Below are 20,215 nucleotides of genomic sequence, written 5' to 3'. Positions count from 1 at the left end.
TTAGTAGCCGTTAACCGATAAGAAAAAGCCCCAAACAATGTTAACTCCCTGATTGTTGTAAAGACTACTCAATAGTCCAAATAACGAAGCTATTCATTATGAGGCGATTTCAACTGCGTCTTTTGGAGTGACGGAGTGGGTTTCTTATCAATTCCACAATGGAACTTCCTTTTCTTTCATTTTTGAGCGTCCACTGAGTTATTGTCATTCGAATGCAGATTATATTTCCACACGCCCAAGAAATGTTACATTGTAGGGTACTCGTCTGCTAACGCGCGTTATAACTTGATTTTCCAGAGTTGTATGATTTAAACCAAGTTATTTTTTTAAATAATTTATTTAAATTTAAAACACCTATTATACTTGAGTGGATGTACGAACGTAGGTATTTTACCAATGTTAATTTAGATAAAATTTTATTTTTAATTAATAATTAAATTAAATACAGATTAATTTAAACTTTAGTCTACCTTACCGTTGCACTGAAATTTTTAATCAATTGCTCAAGAATAACAAATAAATAGATTTGTTCGTTTTATTTATAAGAAAATCAACCACCAGTTACACATAGCTTCTGAAAAATCTAGTATCAGAAATATGAAATTAAGTAATCGATCATAAAAAAAAAATTATGTTTGTAGCCAACGAAAAAGCAACTCAGGAACCATTCTGTATAGAGTGAACACGAAAAAATATTTTTTTTTATATTGGATAATTTGAAATTGAACGTTTTCCTTAATGGTGTTACTCTTCATTTGTTAATTTTGTGCAGGTCTGTTTGGATAGTTTTCGCACTTAAGGCTTGGACTCATTGCCAAATGAGTTTAGAGTTTCAACGCGTAATTTTACGCTCCATTTAACAAGAAGTATATAATATATTTGTTAAGAGGGGAGTATCCACTTCATGAAAAGTAAGACCATGTCATTGACGTCGCTATGCCTGGATAAATGACAAACACGGCTCTTACAACTCAGACCATGCGTACCAAAACAATTCATTCTTCTCTTGCGATGAATAGAAGGGATTTTAGCTTTTTCAAATTATTCAAAATTACCTTGAATCAAAGTTACGGGTAATTAAGTTATAGATTTTGTTTTGTGGACGCCGGAATTTTACACAATACAAACGTTCAATACTGTATCGTGGTAGTTCGTTAGTAGCCGGTATACTCAGGATTGTATGACTCTAAATCGCTATTTAAATCAAGTTTTTTTTAAACCATCGATTTAAATTACTTTTATGAAAATGTAAAACAAAAGTCGGTCTCTAGCAATGTCAATTCAGAGAAAACTAAATTATTTTTTAATTAGTAATTAAATTTAAGTAAGATTAAATTAAGTTTTAGTTTACATTACTGCTGCGTTCAAATTACTAATTGATTTGTCAAGAAAAAACAAAACTACCTATAATAAAATCCATTAAATTCAATAAAAATCCGTCTTAAATCAAAATAAATATTTTTCCATTTAAAAAAACAACCACAACCCTGAGTATATTAATAATAACGCATCACCTCGGTAATCATAATAATGTTATTTTTAATTTTGAACTAATTTCTCAGTTTTTATCGGAATTGTTTTAAACAAACCAAAGTATAACAATTAAATATCAAAATCTGAAGGTCGTAGTAAATATTCGACTGAAAATATTGGATGATTTTAGAATATACTCCCGTCATGTAGGTACCACCCTCCTACGCATTGTAACCCGGCCATCTGAATTAATGGCTTCAAAAGTCGCTTGATGACTTAGGCCTAAGGTGGGGCCTTGGGTATTAGCCTAGCTGATTAGTAGATTAGTATTAAATATGTACTAGAGATCAGCGTTCAACAACTGGAAAATACCAAACGAATGTAGGATTTTGTAGGATTGTTTTGGGGAATGTGTCCAAAATCGCCACGTTCAATCACTGCCACCTAGGAGCAACAAACACAACACCCCACACAAGAAGAACGCAACCCGTCAAAAGTCGTGAATTTTCTTGTGTACATTTTTCATTGGCTAGACGCTTTAGCGCCTGCTGCCGTCGGAAGGGGAAAATTTGGAAATTGTCTTCGGCGTAAAGGCTCGTGACGCTCGTCCAATGAAATTCGTACACAACCCTTCGTTAGAGTGTTTAAAGGCTAGCTGCGTTCTCCTTGTGTTTGTTGCTCCTAGCTGCCACTGTGAAATACTTAGTGCTCGGAATTGTTTATTCATTATCCACAAATTTTTCGATTTATTTAAAAAACGTTGGTAAAAAGAATATCATTTTAACTTATTTAATCATGTTTTTTACGCAACCAAGCATTTATTTGAATAAAAGTGGCATTTATTTAAATAATTGTTTGTTTTATTTAAATAATAGGCTTATTCACTTTCGATTATTTAAACATTTTACAATTTTTATTCAACTATTGGTTATTTAAATAAATATTATTTAAATATCGCCGAGCTTATTTTATTCATGGATAAAAATTCATCGAAATCCGAGCACTAGAAATACTATACGAAATATATAGATAATCAAGTTATAAAATGTTAGTTAGGGGACACGAAGGACCCATAATATTGCGAAATATAGGTCGAAATATTAAATTAAAAACAGTGTTAATTATATTGGTTTATTGAACCAATTAATTTTCACCTACTCGATTCAAAAAGAGAGAGGGATTCGTCGGAAATGACAGGCGAAAAAATATCATTTGCCGATATCTGTCCCTTATCGGGCCCTAATGAGTTAAATAGGCCGCCGTGAGTCTTGCAATTGATATTCAAATTTTCACTTTTCTAATGTCGCAAGTCTCGCAACCCGCGTTTACGTTGGAGCCTAAACAATCACTCGAAAAAAGACGTAGGAAATATAGAAGAGGAGTAGCAACTCGGCCTATTTTTCGTCTCGCCGTAATTTTGGCCTATTAAAAGGAGTAGAAACTACATGGAAAAATCGTCTGATAAAACGGCAATCAAATTCGTTAATCCACCATAAATATGCTTCAATTTCTCTTTAACTTCCGGTAATGTTAAGTCTATGGAAATATTAAACGTAATGGATATTTTCAAGCTTGGTTACTATTCCTTCCATATTTTCTATGATAAAACCACGTAACGTGAAAACTAATCCATATTTAAAAAGGAAATATTTATCTTATTAATTTTTTTATTAATTAAAGTAATAAAATATTAATTTATGAACAGGAACATAAAATTAAGGTAATATTATTTCGAATTTGAAATTTAAACGCGTTTTCATAATTTTCAATAAATATATGATTAGCTGAATCCGGATTTGACCAATCCATAAGAAATAATATGGTTTATGGGCTTGCTAAGCCGTAGGATGGTTAAAAAAAGGTTTTTTTTTTCAAAATGCAAAATACTTTCTCTATAATTCAAAATGCAAAATGTAAAATACTTTCTCTATAATTCAAAATGCAAAATGTAAAATGCAAAATACTTTCTCCATAACTCAAAATGCAAAATGTAAAATGCAAAATACTTTCTCCATAACTGAAAGTGCAAAATGTAAAATGCAAAATACTTTATCCATAACTCAAAATACAAATACCAAATGCTTTTTGAAAATGGTTTTTCAAAATACAAAATGTTTGGTCAGCGTGGGAAATAAAGTGGTGGCACTGTACGAATGTCCGTCGGTTTCTGAGTAAGTGAGTAACTCAGTATCGCCATCTACGATTACTTGGGAGTAAACAGCGGATGAACTTTCTCTACGATGATGGTACCAGAGTAAAAACATTTTGAAAATGTTTTTCCACATATCAAACCCCCAAAATGTAAAATGGAAAATACTTTCCTATAAACCCAAAATGCCAAATGCTAACTCAAAATGCGGTATTTTGCATTTTGCATTTTCAAAATGCATTTTGAACAACCTTGCTAAGCCGTCTACTTATTTATCAGCAACGAAGAAAGGTACTAGACGGAAGATACGAGTGTCATACTTATTTTCAATATTTTACTTACGCCACGCGAATAGTTAAATTAAATTGATGGCAGCGTCATGAACAGGTGGTTTTTCGGCGCAGCGCCAGATGTAAAGGTGACAAACTAATCCGACCAAAATGTACACGTTTCAAATTGTACATGTCATTTGTATCGTCATTTTGGGTGAGTTCCTTTGTAGGCGGCAGATAATGGCCACTTTCAAGGGCGAGACAATAAACCTTTCCATAAAATGTTCGCTACGGTAAGAGGGGGAAGGAAACTGTTTTTGCAAGGATAATTTAGATCAACGTTATATATCTTACTCCTTGTTTTTACCTTCGCTCGGTATATCGTCTGCTACCAATGAGGTAGAATAAATAAAGTCCCAAATCCGCCTTCCAGGACCTACACCGTTTCGCCGGACAGTATTTGTTGAGTTGGAGAGTTAGGCCTAGTAAATGAACTTAATAAAATCATGTTGGCGCCTTCTATCGTGTTATTGGAAAACTAAACCTTAATATATTTTGCAAAAGTGTCTGCTTATAGAAACGGATGGCGCCAACACGATTGGATAAAGTTGAAACTTAAGCCTAATTATCCTACTCAAATAAAACGTGTCCCGCGAACCCCAGATTTGATTTTTCTACCTCATTGTCTGCTACCGAGTGGAAGTATTTACAAAACACGTCGGATTAAAATTAATCCAAGTGATATTAATAAATTTGTTATATCAAATGTTTAAAGTATAAAAGTATTTCGTTTACTTAACTAGTCATAAAAGGAAAGGATTTAAATATTTAAAATAACGAAAAATTTCGCACGGTTTCGATAATGTTTAACAGTTGATGTTTAAAGCCTTGTAAACTAAGGTTTAACATTTCATTGACAACCACAGTAGTGTATCAGGTAAAGATTGTTGTTTATCATAAAATACTAGCTAATAAATATCTAAGTATTAACAATACTTACACAGAGTTATAAATAAATAAATTAAAATCAGTTTGAACTCGGAAGTCACTAAGCCTAACCCGAGCTCCGTGTAAAATGTTTGGGGAAATCTTACCTCATAGCTTTTACCGTTCTTCATTTTCAGCCCTCTTCGACCCTCTCTGAGACCCAACCCCCTTGGCTCATAGCTTTTACTGTTCTTCATTTTCAGCCCTCTTCGACCCTCTCTGTGACCCAACCAACTTGGCTTATAGCTTTTGCCTTTTACCGTTCTTAATTTTCACCCCTCTTCGACCCCTCTCCGAACATTGACATAGTCTGATCTATCTTGATCAATTTCCATACTCTTAGGTACCTGAATCGATTCTGGGTACAATCAGAACGTACATTGAGTTAGAGGTGACCCGTTTGCTTAGTTTTATTCAACTTTGTGGTGGGACAAGGGCAAAGATTGCGTCCGCCTGGAGCATCCCCTCTCATCTCCTCTCATCCTTCATCCTTCATTCTCGTCTACGCTGGGGCTATTTTTACTCCGCCAAAGGGGGAACCCGGAAGTCCTTTCCATCTTTACTCTCATACCCTTTCATCTCGCCGACCCAGACAATACGAATAGCTCAATCGATAGCGGTGACATCTACCTACCAAAAGCGTAACCGAAATGCGCCCTTGAACAAAATGGAGGTTTCCAAAACGATAAAAGATTTTTTTTGCATTTTTAAATCTATTTACACTAGAGGTTTTAATTATTATATATCAGTAATGTATGTGAGCTGAGATATTCGGTATCTTCCCATTGATCCGAATCCCATTCGACCGAATTCCCATTAGACCGAATCCTAAATCCGCCAAAGTGCGGTTTTTTCGGTCGAATGGGATTGGGTTCGGTCGAATGGGATTCGGCGCAATGGAACAGATTAAGATATTCGAGGTTAAAATTATAACAAGCAAAGTGTAATGGAACCTATGACCGGATGAAAATCAAATGTATACATGTATACATAGTTAATTATTAATATCGGTTAATTAAGACTCCTAAGGCAAGAAGTTATCCCACAAATATCTTTATATACCCTAATTCCTTGTAAACGAATCAATTAGCTTTTCATTTTACATAGTGCCGCGTAGGAGCAACAAACACAACACCCCACACAAGAAGAACGCAACCCGTCAAAAGTCGTGGATTTTCTTGTGTACATTTTTCATTGGCTAGACGCTTTAGCGCCTGCTGCCGTCGGAAGGGAAAAATTCAAAAATTGTCTAACCCCCGCCCGTAAAACGTTCAGCGTAAAGGCTCGTCCAATGAAATTCGTACACAATCCTTCGTTAGCGTGTTTAAAGGCTAGCTGCGTTCTCCTTGTGTTTGTTGCTCCTAGGTGCCGCCAACGCGTGGTTTATAATCATAAAGGTTAAAAAATTTTACCATGGTTAATATATAATTTAAAAGTAATAAAATTTACACAACGACGGATACTTCATGGTGGTTTATAAATTGGCAGATGAAAACCCAGAAGTATATGAACTTCTCCTGTTGACCGCTACGTGGCGCCACCTAAATTTAAAAAGTTAATGCCATTTAGACTGTCCACCCTTTTTTTCAGTTTGTTTCCTTTTTTCTGTTTTCTGTTTCGCTTTTAATTTTCAACGTTTTAGCGGGGTTAGGTGGCCTGCACCCCGATCACGCGTACTCAACACTGATAAACGTACAGACTGTAAAGATTACGCGTAATGTCATTAGTACCGTCCAAGGTACACCGATTACAGCGAGCGACTGGCCCGTCGGGTTAGAGCGCGAATGAGACACGTCGGCTGCAGTTACGGAACTGCGCTTGTACGCTGACCCACTTCTCCATAAAAATGTGCTCCCAATTCATTTTGGTTTCTATTGTAGGCAAAGATATGGGAATACGTCATTTAGTTGCCCCTCTAAAGTCATATTTATCCAATATACTGCCCGTAGGACAAGTTTGTAAAAAATATATCAAAGTAGTCGAACTAAATCGTGATTTGAATTCCTGATTTTATTCGTCTCTTTAATGTAAATCAGTTGTTTCTGTAGAACTGCCCATTCTGAGTAAACTAAACTACAAATAGTAATTAAATTTAAGTATGGTTAATTTATTTTTTCGTGCAAACTATTCTTCAATTTGTCAAGAAAAGATATAAAAATGTTTAAAAATCAATCAAATAAAAAACAATACATCCATAACAATCAAAAAATGGATTAAAATGAAAAATCAATCAAATAAATCGATTACAGTCAATTAAATCGATTACAGTCAATTAAATCGATTACAGTCAATTAAATCGATTACAGTCAATTAAATCGATTACAGTCAAATAAATCGATTACAATCAAATAAATAAATTACAATCAAATAAATAAATTACAATCAAATAAATAAATTACAATCAAATAAATAAATTACAATCAAATAAATCAATTACAATCAAATAAATCAATTACAATCAAATAAATCAATTACAATCAAATAAATCAATTACAATCAAATAAATCAATTACAATCAAATAAATCAATTGCAATCAAATAAATCAATTGCAATCAAATAAATCAATTGCAATCAAATAAATCAATTACAATTAAGTAAATCAATTACAATTAAGTAAATCAATTACAATTAAGTAAATCAATTACAATTAAGTAAATCAATTACAATCAATGATAATTAAGAAAAAACCGATTAAAACTAAATGAATTAAAAAATATATATTTTTCGTTTTATTAAAACATGCAATAAACAACCATATACTCATCGTAAATATAGTTCAAAAATCAAATTCCGCACTCAAAATGAATCGCTGTTATGAAGTGTCATAGATTTCGAAAACTTAATAAGGCGGAAAAGCGCTCTTGACACGTGGCTAAGAAAAATAAATACTAATATTAAAAAGTCGAGAGTCAATTAAAGAACGCGTTCACGTGTTGATAGCGCGCCACCTGTTTACAAATCGGAACGACAATTTGGGTGGGGGGTGGGCAGGTAAAATAAATAAGTAGACAAGGTGGGAGGGAGGGAGAGGGTGTTTGAAATTGAGAGGCACCGCGTAATGGTCGTTACGAGATGCTCCACTTCCTGGATTTATCCTTACACCGGTTTTTCAAAAGTGGAATAAAAGAGATTAGTCTCGTTTCTTCTGTTTTGTTTTTTTATTAAAAGCCTGATTCATTATCAAAGGTCGCCCGAGTAGAATCCATTCTTCTGAACGGAGAATTCCCCCGGAAGAAATACCACACCCCTTTTTGTTTGGCGCGTAATCTCACCCACTTTCTTCCCGTTAGGGGGAAAACACTCCGTGTAGGCGGAGCTTATCTTCGGGAGATCGTGAAAACGAGGGCTATACTTCAAAGTTATCTCCTCACTGGCTTAATGGGGAAGACTACAGTGGCCATTTGTCTACTTTCGCGCTATTTCAAACTGAGCTCTTTTAATTTTGTATTTTTAACTTATAAAATTAATATTTAAGTGTAGAACAGCTCTGGTTTAGTGACTTAAATAATTTTGATAATTTTAAATTTAAAAGTAATTAAGTTATTACGTTTCAATTTGGACCCCCGGAGCTAAACAAGTTGGGCAAGCGCCCGAACTACCCTTTAGTTAGGACCGTATATCTCGTTAACTATTAATATTAGAAGTATCAAAATTATTTTAAGCACTAGAGGAAGGTTCAGCCTAATAAGAAAAATATAATTAAAATTATGTAATTGTTAAAACAGAAACGCTCAGCTTGAACGAAAAAGAGGCTTTTACTATATTCTTCCCCCGAGTTCTTCGGTTTCCCCTTCCATAAAAACTTGTTGGGGTTAACGGTAATAGTGAGTGTAGGGAGCTGTTGGCTCGCGTGGCGTGAAGAGCTTGCCACCACCCTCCCACGCATTGTAACCCGGCCACCTGAATTAATGGCTTTAAAAGTCGCTTGATGACGTAGGCCGAAGGTGGTGCCTTGGGTATTAGTTAAAAGAAACCACCTATGGACTGTGAGAAGGATGATAAAATACGCGAAAAAGTAGATTAGTCCATAATTAAAAGGGATAATATAGCTAAATCCTAAACAAATTTGAAAAAATTAAAAAAACTTTTTAATTTTTAATGTTTAGGCTTAGTTTCTCCTTTAGATTTGACAGTCGCCAGCCAGATTTCCCGCACGGTTCTGATGAGTTCCAAATAGAACGAAACCGGTCTACCGTTGGAATTTCTGGCTATTTTATTTTATTTATTTTTAATTTAGATTATTACTCGAAGATCTATTTGATCCGAGTTTCGCGTTTTTTGCTCGAAGACCTATTGGTACGAGTTATTAGTAAGTTTTTTTAATTTCTTCAAATTTGTTTAGGATTTAGCTATATTATCCCTTTTAATTATGGACTAATCTACTTTTTCGCGTATTTTATCATCCTTGGGTATTAGCCTAGCTGATTATTTATTTTTATTTATACATTTTGGACTGTACTCTGACGCATCTTCCATGTTAGGTAGGGCTTCCGTTATCCCCGCCCCGCCCATGGAAGTCTGAAGGAGAACTCAGCTTGCTCTTTGACATTTCTGCTTCCTATTATTCAGGAATCGTCATGTTTTGATGGTAGACCTAAGAATATCTCGCATTGTATATCTATCGTAACTGTACCCCGTTCGGTTCTATTGATTGTACTATCTGGTACTTTGGTTTTTATTAACGGGACAAAAAACAAAGTTAATATATGGGACATTGTTACAAGGACATAAATCTACCTGTTGTTTTTGCGAATGTCCACTCGGGAAACCCTATCGTGATTTTCAAGGATGAGTTGTTTGTCTGCACCGTTCAATGAGATTTTCAAGTAACGTGGGTAATATAGCAGCTTCCTCGACTTTGACTGTATAAGGTTCTGTGGGAAAATAACATGTGATGATTTGGTGTACGGAATGTTAAATATATCCGAGGTCGATATCAAGATTAAAAAAATAAGATTTTTAGATTTAAGAATATTCTTTTGATGCGGTTTTTTTTTCTAACGTAAAACCGATATTTGAGATTCTTAATTCGGATTTTACGGATTTTTAGTCCCAATTTAAAGATTATTGCGGCTAGTGATGTAAGTCGGGTAAATACCCAGTGGGTAGGGTATTTTTAAATAGGTATTTACCCGGGTATTTACCCCATACCCGGGTTAATACCCAAAACTAGGGTTTTTATAATTGGGGCATCAGTTAGTATAGGGTCGAGTGGTACTATCTGTTATCCTCCTTGTCTACATCTTTTGCTTTGTTTGGGCTTATTAGGTAGGGCAATTTGGGCAAACTACATTTTTTAAATGCAGTTTTATTTTAGTCTATTTTATTTCTAGCCTGGGAGTTATTCAAAGATAAAATTAAGGTGTTGTATTCAAATATTACTCTTAGGAGTACAAACATTCTAATGTCAACAAAATGACAAAACATATCAGGAAATGTTTTAATGGCCCAAATGAAATGAATAAAATCCTTATTTGCTCACGTTACTGTTAGTGTTAGGCCTGCTAATAAAATAGTCATGATGAGGAGTCGGAGGAGAGCCAGGGGCAGCAGAGACTGAACTTTCAAATGCTCGTCCAGAAAAGGAATAAATGATATTTAATAGTTATCTCATATGTTATTGTTACTATGTAAAACTTGCAAAAAAAGTAAGAAACAATAATTAAAATTTAATATGAGAATAACTTGATGTGTTTGTGAGTTTTTCAATTACCGTACTCTTAATTGAATAAATTAAAAAAAAATAACAAAGAAATTAATGGTGTTTATAAACACCTGGGTATTTATGTATTTTGGGTATTTACCCGGGTAAGTACCTAAGGTATTTACCCTGCGTTTTAAATACCCGGGTTTTTTACATCACTAATTGCGGCTTTTGGTAATTTGTGTATATTTATTTGATTTCTTGATTTTCCCGGTCGAGTTCGAGGTTTTCCCGGTCGAGTTCGAGGTTTTCCAAGTCGATATCGAGGTTTTCCAAGTTGATATCGAGATTTTTCGAGTTGACTTAAAACATTTTCGAGTTGATTTCAAACATTTTTTGAAGTTGATTTTGAGATTTTCCAAGTTGATTTCGAGACTTCTCGATTTGATAACAAGATTTTTAAACGCTATCTTCACGGGACTAAAACAAACATACGATTCTTGCCATGCATTAAAAGTGCCAAAAATGTTGTCTAGTGTAATGGACCAATCTAAAACACGTATTTCGATCCTCCCAAAGATCCTCCCATAATTATAAAACGCGACTCTATTTAAAAAACGCCGATTGTCGCGAAATTCTCGAGTATTGGCGTTTTCGATAACTGGCGAAACTGGCACACTTCCACGTCATATCGCGGAGATAAGACAACTTATACTCGTACCAAGAACTGATTTATTTATACTGGGGGTGCTTCCAATCTAGACTATGATGGCCGCAGTTACATTGTTAGTCGCATACCGTTTCAAAGTGCAACCTTCAAAGCAATGCCGCGTTTATATTTTTCAGATTAAATCTGTAACCGGCCGCGCTTAAGAAATGTAATTGAACCTCGAAATAATCATAATAATATTTATTTATATTTAAGTATAATGATTATTTTGAGGTGATTCGTGGGTACCATATTCTAGGCTTCCACCATCTGTCACGAAAGTGAGCGTCCATAAATTACGTGAGGCGTTTAGGAGAGGAGGGGTTTCGGCAAATATCACGTAATTTTTTCAAGAAACAGTGAAAAATTGCGATAAAACTGGGTTAAATTTTAGTAGTTCCTTAATACTTAAAAATTAAGTATTTTATTCTTCGATTTTCTCACTGTGATTCTAGACTACGTTCTGTCTAAAATACTAGTCTTAAATATAAATAATTAAGCAAATTATGTTTTTTTTTAAAATAAATCCAACGCAATCAAACACAGATTAACGTTAGAGTAAAATCGGCGTACGTCAACGTCACCCATGTTTTTTTCCTATAGATATAAAACTGCCCTCAAAATGGCGCCCAAAGCTACAGAGTGATACTACTTTATAGTTTGACAAAGACCCACGGGTCGAAAGCTCACCTGTTAATTATTTAATTATTTTTAATTTTTGAATTAAAATAATTATGATTTTAGTTATATCCATGTGTTTCCTCCGTTAATAAAAAAGTTTTATTTATATTTTTCGCCATGGATCCAAATAAAGTTTTTAATATCTACTTTATAGAGCTGATTTGAGAATTCTGAAAAATCTTGATTCCGAATCAGTTCGAGTAAAATACGAAAAAAGAAGCTTCACTTTTGAAAGTATTTATCTTGAACGCGGTATTTAACAATTGCGAAACGGAGCAATTGGCGTTCGAGATTGTTGAACGAAATCTCCGGATGGTGGCGCGTGAGTTCTTTGTTCGAGATTTTTCGTTTCTCATTTTTTTTCTTCTTCTTCGAAAGAAGATTTCAACATTAAGCGTATTTTCCGCTTCAGCTCGGGACCCTTTTTTCTTTCGCGAATCTGAAAATAACAACGTCGTTACGCCTAATAGTCAGCCGACAAAAAATCCATTTTTATTGCTTTCATTTTCGCGACGGTCACGAATCATATTTCAAATTGGGTCTTGTCGTCTCGAGAAGTCGATTTGACCCTCCACTATAAACAGGGTTGTCACGCGTCAGGGAACTTAGAGAATTTGTAAAAAGGCAGGGAAATTCAATTTTATCTTGACACTTTTTGAAGGTAATTTTACTATAGATCTATGACAAATTCCGTGATTATAATTTAGTTCCTAAAATGTTTTTCTAATTTTTTAACGTTGTAATATTCTTTGTACTGGAATATAGGTTGATTTCAATTTATTAACTTCTGATAAAAATAAATATTAAGTTTAATTTTGGCCTTATAAAGTCAGGGAAAATCTGTTAAAATGGCCAGGGAATTTGAATCGGAAAATATTCTGGCAACACTGTAAAATATCTCTTAGGAGAAATAATATTTAGTTCGGAGTTAAATATTCTATCTGACACTGATATGGAATAAAACTCTAAAAAGCCAATTATAAATTAAAATAATTTTTAATTGAAGTTTAATGTAACTCTTTCATCATTCGTCTTTTTATACTGCTAGTTTCATTCGTTTGGAATATGATCCTTCGCTGATTATTCAAAATACTTTTCGGAAGAAAAGAAACAATTTACATGGGTTAGAGCTGCAACGGGAGCGGAGGTAAAAATCGACTAGATATAAACATTATCTCTATATATAAATAGATCAGAGGAAAAATACACGCGTGTAATTTCGAGTAGCGTACACGTAACACGTTTGGCGGGAAATTGTTTCCCATTGGAAAGTGCTTTGAGCTTTCATTTTAGTGTCCCAGATACTTACTCTAAATCATTAACTTCTGCTATTACGTATTAAGAGAAGATAGGGAAAGAACCCCCGAAAGGCATCTTTTCCGAGCGACTCTGTATTTTATCTTTGATGCCGCCCGGAACGAGCGGGGCATTACGTAAATTGACGTCCAATTATAGTTACAAATGGGGCCGCAACGCATCCCGTAAGGCGCTGTGGCTGCCACCAGGAGGAGGAGACCAATAAACTTTATAGACATGCCATATTGCGCGGCGTTATAGACCTATATAACGGACACCGAAAATAGTTTTTGGTGTGAAAGAAATTACGTATATCAGGAGTATATGTACCTTCGTAACAGTGATGCCAGATCGAAAAATGAAATTTTACTTTCAAAACTTTCCCTTTCCGGGCCTTCCCTAGCTTCCACCTCAACATCCCCTCTGCCCTTGTGACGCTTGGACCCCTGATTGGCCCCTGCTCTTGGTGAAGCCCTAGACTTCAGCCTTGTCAGCCTTATAGTAATGCGGCAATGCCCGAGATACATTCATATTTACATAAATAACCCTGGGAAAAAGTATTTTTCATTGTGATCAAAATTATCACCCTATAGAAAATAAATCGCCATCTATACTCTCAATATTCATATCTGATGTTGTTTGATTTTTCAGTTTAGATCTTAACGAAAGCGTAAGTAATAATAAAACAAGCTAATAGTATATTTAGCTAATTTTATTGTTTATATTTTTTAATTTAATAAATTTTGTCAGATATTTGGCATTATTAAAATCATCCCCATTTTCGATCTAATTTCCCTTTTTCGTTTTTCCAATTTTCGAGGTTTAAATTTCCCTAGATGTGGGAAATTTCCCTCGATCTGGCATCACTGCTTCATGACGTTGCATTTTTCCATATAGTTCCGAAAGTTCGTTGTTATAATGATTTTCTAAAACTATTTCACGGGAAAAATATGGTTTGTAAAGAAAGATATTTATGAATGCGGATTAATTTTAACATTTTACATTTAATTATTAGGTGGTAAATTTTGTTTAATTTAAATGGCTCAGATACATAAAATCAAATTAATAGTTTTTTTAAGGTAAAATATTTTTGGATTTTTATTACATTTATTTTTTTAAAATAATTTTATCATATTTGATTTATATTGGAATTGTTTTAGAACCTATTTTTGCAATTTGTTTCATTCATCCATTGCAATACAGTGTGATTTAAATCACAAATTAAAAAAAAACAAATAACACTTGATATGCTATTTAATTTAAAAAATTATATAAGGATTTAAATCTAAAAGATTAAAATTATTCATTCCCGAACCAGTAATAGCAAAGAAATAGTGCAAGAATAACAGCACTTAATTTAAATCTAATTGATCAAAATCAGTCAACACTGAACTCACTAGTAATAGCACAGAAATAGTGCGAGAAAAAAATCACTTAATTTAAATTAATTGATTAAAATCAGTCCACCCTGAACCCACTAATAACAGCACAGAAATAGTGCAAGAATAACATCACTTAATTTAAATCTAATTGAAAATAAGCCAACTCTGGACTGCACCAGTAATATCAAAGAAATAGTGCAAGAATAACATCACTTATTTTAAATCTAATTGATTAAAATCAGTCCACCCTGAACTCACTAGTAATAGCACAGAAATAGTGCGATAATAACATCAATTAATTTAAATTAATTGATTAAAATCAGTCCACCCTGAACTCACTAGTAAAAGCCACAAAAATAGTATTAAAATCACTGGATTCAAATCTTGACTTAAATCAAATTGATTAAAATCAGTTCACAACGATATAAAGAATGGATGTATGGTTTCCGGGCACGGTTCCTCCTCCCGCATCTCGAGCGCCATCTCTCTTCCATCTTTATCCCTCGTCTCTCGTAATCTCTGGCTAACCGCATCGGCGAGTGAGTTCATATCGGACGAGAGGATGCTATTTATAGAGCTTCTTCGAAAGCTCTTCGGCAAAATGATAAAAGAGAGCGAAGAAATTTTCTCGCGTATAGAATCAGGCGACTTATTTTTAGCCGAGTTTAAATACAGTCAATTCCCCTCAGGGAATATTTAGGAAAACGCTTGCCTACTAAATAGGAGTGCTAAGAACCAGACGTTTCCAAATATTCGGAATTTGGGTCAAAGCGGCGGTACGTTTAAAGGCCTAGGTTTTCTTCCGCCTGTTTTCCTTTAAGTTTACTTCCCGCCGCGCAAATATCCTGGTGGTAGGCCAACCGCGGAACTTTTTAAGTAATCCATAATCTAAAGGGTCTCGATGTGTACGGTTTTTTACACACAATCCTAGGGGTTTGTGTGTACTGGGCCCACGTGCAGTGTAGCCGATGCCGCCGCTGACGTATTCCACGTAACTCTTCAACAATTAGGTCTAGAAGGCTCAATGATATGTCAATCGAAAGCGTATGGCATGCCCTTGGTAGCCCGTTATAAATTTGTGACATCGGAGCCCAATAAGTTAATCATTTTAGTGGTTTTTGATGATTTTCGCCTTAATTAAGATAATTTAAAATAAGAACGACTTGGTTGAAAATTATATTTTTAATTGATGCTAATCATTTCTGAACTACGTTTTCGGTTGCATTGAGATATTTTAATTTTAAGTCAGATTTCTGGCCAATTCGCGGGACCCCAGAACCCTCGTACCAGTGGCGTAAATAAAGCCCCCGCAATGCGGGAGGGCCACGGGGCTTCAGGTGGCCCCTAAATTCCTATCAAATAATATGCTAGATACGGACTAAAACTCAGAAAATAGTTTCCCTGGGGGGGGGGGGGAGAAAGCTAGGTTGTCTTAGCTACGCCACTGCCTCGTACGCACTATTATCATATTTGAATTTCGTGCTACCTTATTTCCAAAACCTGGTAACTCGAAAAATTCGGTTTGCCTAAAATTTAATTTAAATTAACGTGTTAGCGTTTCGCTACTTTTCCAAAACCAGGTAACTCTAAAAACTCCATTTTGATAAAATTCCTCTTGGGTTTATTAACTTAATGTACAAGATGACTGGAAATTTGTTCATGTTTAAATTTAATATTTAAAATATAGTTAATTAATAGGGGGGATTGTGTGTACTTAAATGTCCGTGACATCTAGTTTAGGCCTAAATCTGAAGGCTTTTTGCTGTACGTTAGTCGCTTAGAATCGAGTTAAGAAGCGATGTAAGAATTCCGTTCAACTATCACTACGCGGGGTGGTCAGAAAACGACTGCAGCGACACCAAGTTTTGCTCGAAATGAAACAAAATTTGCCCTGATTTCCGCATACTCGTATTATCGCGCGCTTTTTGAGTTAGCGTAGCGAGTCCATTATTTACATTCTTGGTTCAGCTGACGCAAAAAGGAAGTGTAAACTGACGTCATTGACGACTGCGGTATGACGTCAATGTTTGGGATAACTGCGCACGCTGCAGACGTTGAAACTCCCTTTATACGCGTATTTATGTCTCGGGAAAAATAACAGTTAAAATTAGTAACTTATGTTTAGTTAACTAGTTGTAAGCCGATCTTTAAAATAACTTTGAACCTAATATTATCCGAAATGGGTTAGATATAAAAACCCTAAATTAACGTCATCAGTCACTGAAGTGGCTAATTGGGCGTGCGTCAAACATTATTGAACAGTTAAAATTAGTAACTAATATATTAGTTATAAGTAAATTTAGCTCGCGAATCTTGAAAAAAGCTAATTTCTTGTTCTTTTTCCGCAGAATTCGATTCGTCACAACTTGTCTTTGCACAACCGTTTCATGCGAGTTCAAAATGAGGGAACGGGGAAGAGTTCCTGGTGGATGGTCAACCCGGACGCCAAACCGGGTAAGGCGGCCCGACGGCGAGCGGTCAGCATGGAGACGCCCAAGTACGAGAAGAAGCGCGGCCGGGTCAAGAAGAAAGTGGACAGTCTCCGGAACGCGGTCGAAGCGACGCCCTGCAGCCCCAGCTCGTCCATCTCGGAGGGGGTCGACATGTTCCCGGAGTCTCCGCTCCATCAGGCCTTCCAGTTGAGCCCGGACTTCCGTCCACGAGCATCGTCCAACGCCAGCTCTTGCAGCCGCCTCTCGCCCATCCCGGCCATCGAGAACGACGGGCAAGACAGCCAAGTGCCGCCCCTCTCGCCCCTCCCGTGGAACGCCGAGCCCTCGCGCCCCAGGGCTTCCACCGGGGGCCCTCTCGGCACCATGTTCCGCCCGACGCCCAACAGCCGCAAGAACGGAGCCGCCAACGCCGCTTTGCACGGCTCAACGGGGACCTTGATCGGCTGCGACAGGTACGGCGCCGACCAGTTGGTAGACTCTTTGGCCGAGGCCATGAAGCTGGGCGAAAACACTTTCTTGTCGGATCGCGTCAAAATGGGCAGCCAGATCGCTTCCATGAACGGCAACGGCGGCGGCTACACCCTCAACGGGACCTTCAACCGGTTCGCGATCCGGGGCCTCAACGGCGGCAACGGGACGCACCCTCACGACTTCTTGGGGAACCCCTACCAAACGAGCGCTTCCGCCAGAAACAGCCCCAACCTGATCAGCGTACAAAGCCCCTCCGGTCAGCCCAGCCCCCAGGGCAATTCCGCCTTGGACTCGGGCAACGGATCCTTTCTCAACTCGCTGTCGCCCCAACACTCGGTCTCGCCGGGCATGGAGAACATGGTGTTGGTTCAAGGCCCGGTGCCCAGGCCGCCCTCCATCAGCAACGTCTTCGGCGGCTCCCCCTACAACGACGACTCTTCGGCGGTGGTCGTGGACATCCCCATGTCGGCCGAGGCCATGATGCAGCAGCACGCGTTGCGGGCCACTCTCCGCGGCGTCGCTCCCGGCTGCTCCTTGAGTCCCTCGGCCTCCGTTTCGCTGGCCAACACGGCTTCGCTGCTCGGACAAAACATCATGTTCACGCTCAATAACTCTTTACCGAATGACGTTGACCTGAACACCATTCAGGAAGGACTAGAGTGCGACGTCGATTCAATCCTCAACCAAGAGCTCATCATCGACGGAAACTTGGAGTTCAATTTCGCCGACCAACAGCAGCACCAGAGCAACCAGAATCAGTGTCATCAGATTCAGGAATCCAGCGCGATCGTCCGCGTCACGGCCAGTCCGGCGTCCATCGGCGCCGGACACCTCGCCCAGGCCTCTCACGGACAACACGCCGCCGGACACAACGGACCCCTCGCCTCTCACCCGACCACTAGCGTCGTCAACCGACCCTGGGTTCACTGAATTCGACGACGTACAAAAAAGTCCAAAATTCCTTCATCAATCCTCGCTGTATCTGAGGGAAAACATTCGAAATTGGACAGTCAACTCATCGCGACGCGTTTAGTCTTGTAGAAACGGGTTCGAACAATCGAAAGAACGCCGAGTTTAAGACAAAACTACGGATTTGATCGTGATTTCGTCGTTTTTTTTCGGTCGGTAGAAATGAGGTAATATTATCACTAAAATGGTAAATTGTGGCTTACCACGTGCGGACGGAAGTTGTGTTCAAAAAAGGTACGAGCTTCGTGGTACTTGTCGTAAATCATTTTAACAAAAACCTAATCCCCTATTTGGCAAGTTCGTCCGCAAATTGTCTATTTGAAATGTAAAAGATCGTGGTATATATATATATATATACATACATATATATACAAAAATATATATAGAGAAAATATGTGTAAATATAGAGTTAAAAACCTCCGTTTTTGTCACTCAGGAAAAAAAATGGTTTGGTTACAAAGTATAAACTATCAAAATTTGTGTAATTTTAAATGAAAATCAAAATTTATTTCCTTTTTTTGTTTGTTTGGTTATGTGGGTTTAAGACGGAGGTAGCGAAACTACTTCGATCGTAAACCTCTTTCCTAGTTAAGTTAATTAGTAAAATCAAAAAAATTGTGATTTCATTTTGTATAAAGACGAGGTGACGTCGGAAACGTCTTTGAAGCATTTGGGGGGGATTAAAGAGAATGTTATTCGTAATTGCGCCGAAAATATATATATATGTAATAGGATAGTATCTTTCGGTACTATTCCATCTAAGACACGCCCAAATCCTACTACGGACGGGTAAATATTTTTACGACTATTCGCAATTTGTGGATAAAATTCTCTCTAATGCGTAAATAGCACGCTTCGCCTCGTGACAAAACCGGGTTTGATTCAAATTTTAAATTTTAGGGTAAAAATACGCCGTTTAAAAATTTCTAAACAAACAGTTGCTCACTGCCGCCTTTTTAAAACAATCTATAGGCTCAAGTCTTTAAAAAAAATACTAGTCGTCACATAAAATGGAAAATATGAACGTAGAATCGGGAATATAACAAAGCCCGATCCTGATCAGTTTTTTTTTGGATAAAATAAAAATAAAAATAGTCAATTTATATACAAGCAGTAATTCATCTTCAATCCGAAATAAAAAATTGTTGCGGGAAATCGATTTAAAAATAAAACCAAACTGGGCCAAAATAATTATAATATTTCTTATATATTGAGATATAAACAAGTAAAACGACACGGGGCCTCTTATATTCAACAACATTTGTTATTTTAGATGATAGGAAATAAAGCTATTTCTTAAAATTAAAATACAAAAAGGCGTACAAGATTTGAAATATATATATATTAGAAGAAAAAAAAATATTTTTTAACACCGACTAATTAAAGTTTGGAATTTAAATGTAGGTTAATTGTATAGTAGGGTATAACGGGATCGTTCACGAAAAGGATTAAATTTAAATTAGTCCCGAATAGTCGATCCGTCGCTAGGATATTGCGTAGGAAAAAATTAGCACTAATAGGTATAATATCCGAAGTGTCTTCTGATTATAGTAAATGTACTTGAAAATACCGCGACTTCGAATCCAGAAACGAAATAATACATCAACAAGCCATTGTTTCGACTGACTAATTCGTTTAATTATCCCCAAACAAAATAATCTGAACCCACCGCTTTTGGCTGGCTGGGAAACGCTTAGCTGGCAGCGCTGTTTGGCCACGCCGAAAATA

At 36.5% G+C, this 20,215-nt stretch overlaps 1 protein-coding gene across 1 annotated transcript in view; it reads left to right on the top strand.

Annotated features, from left to right (window-relative positions):
• foxo (forkhead box, sub-group O) overlaps positions 1-18,458 on the top strand; it is a 64,214-nt gene extending 45,756 nt beyond the window's left edge. The window contains exon 2 of the mRNA XM_090180213.1: positions 16,943-18,458. Coding sequence (XP_090036339.1) covers positions 16,943-18,448 — 1,506 coding nt within the window. The 3' untranslated portion in view covers positions 18,449-18,458. The remainder of the gene's footprint in view (positions 1-16,942) is intronic.
• Positions 18,459-20,215: the final 1,757 nt, after the last annotated feature.

This window comes from Leiobunum rupestre, chromosome 6 (assembly GCF_980474605.1).
Source record: "Leiobunum rupestre chromosome 6, qqLeiRupe1.1.hap1, whole genome shotgun sequence".
Taxonomy (NCBI): Eukaryota; Metazoa; Arthropoda; class Arachnida; order Opiliones; family Sclerosomatidae; genus Leiobunum; species Leiobunum rupestre.
Note: the sequence above shows the minus strand (reverse complement) of the source record. Positions and strands in the feature narration are given on the sequence as shown.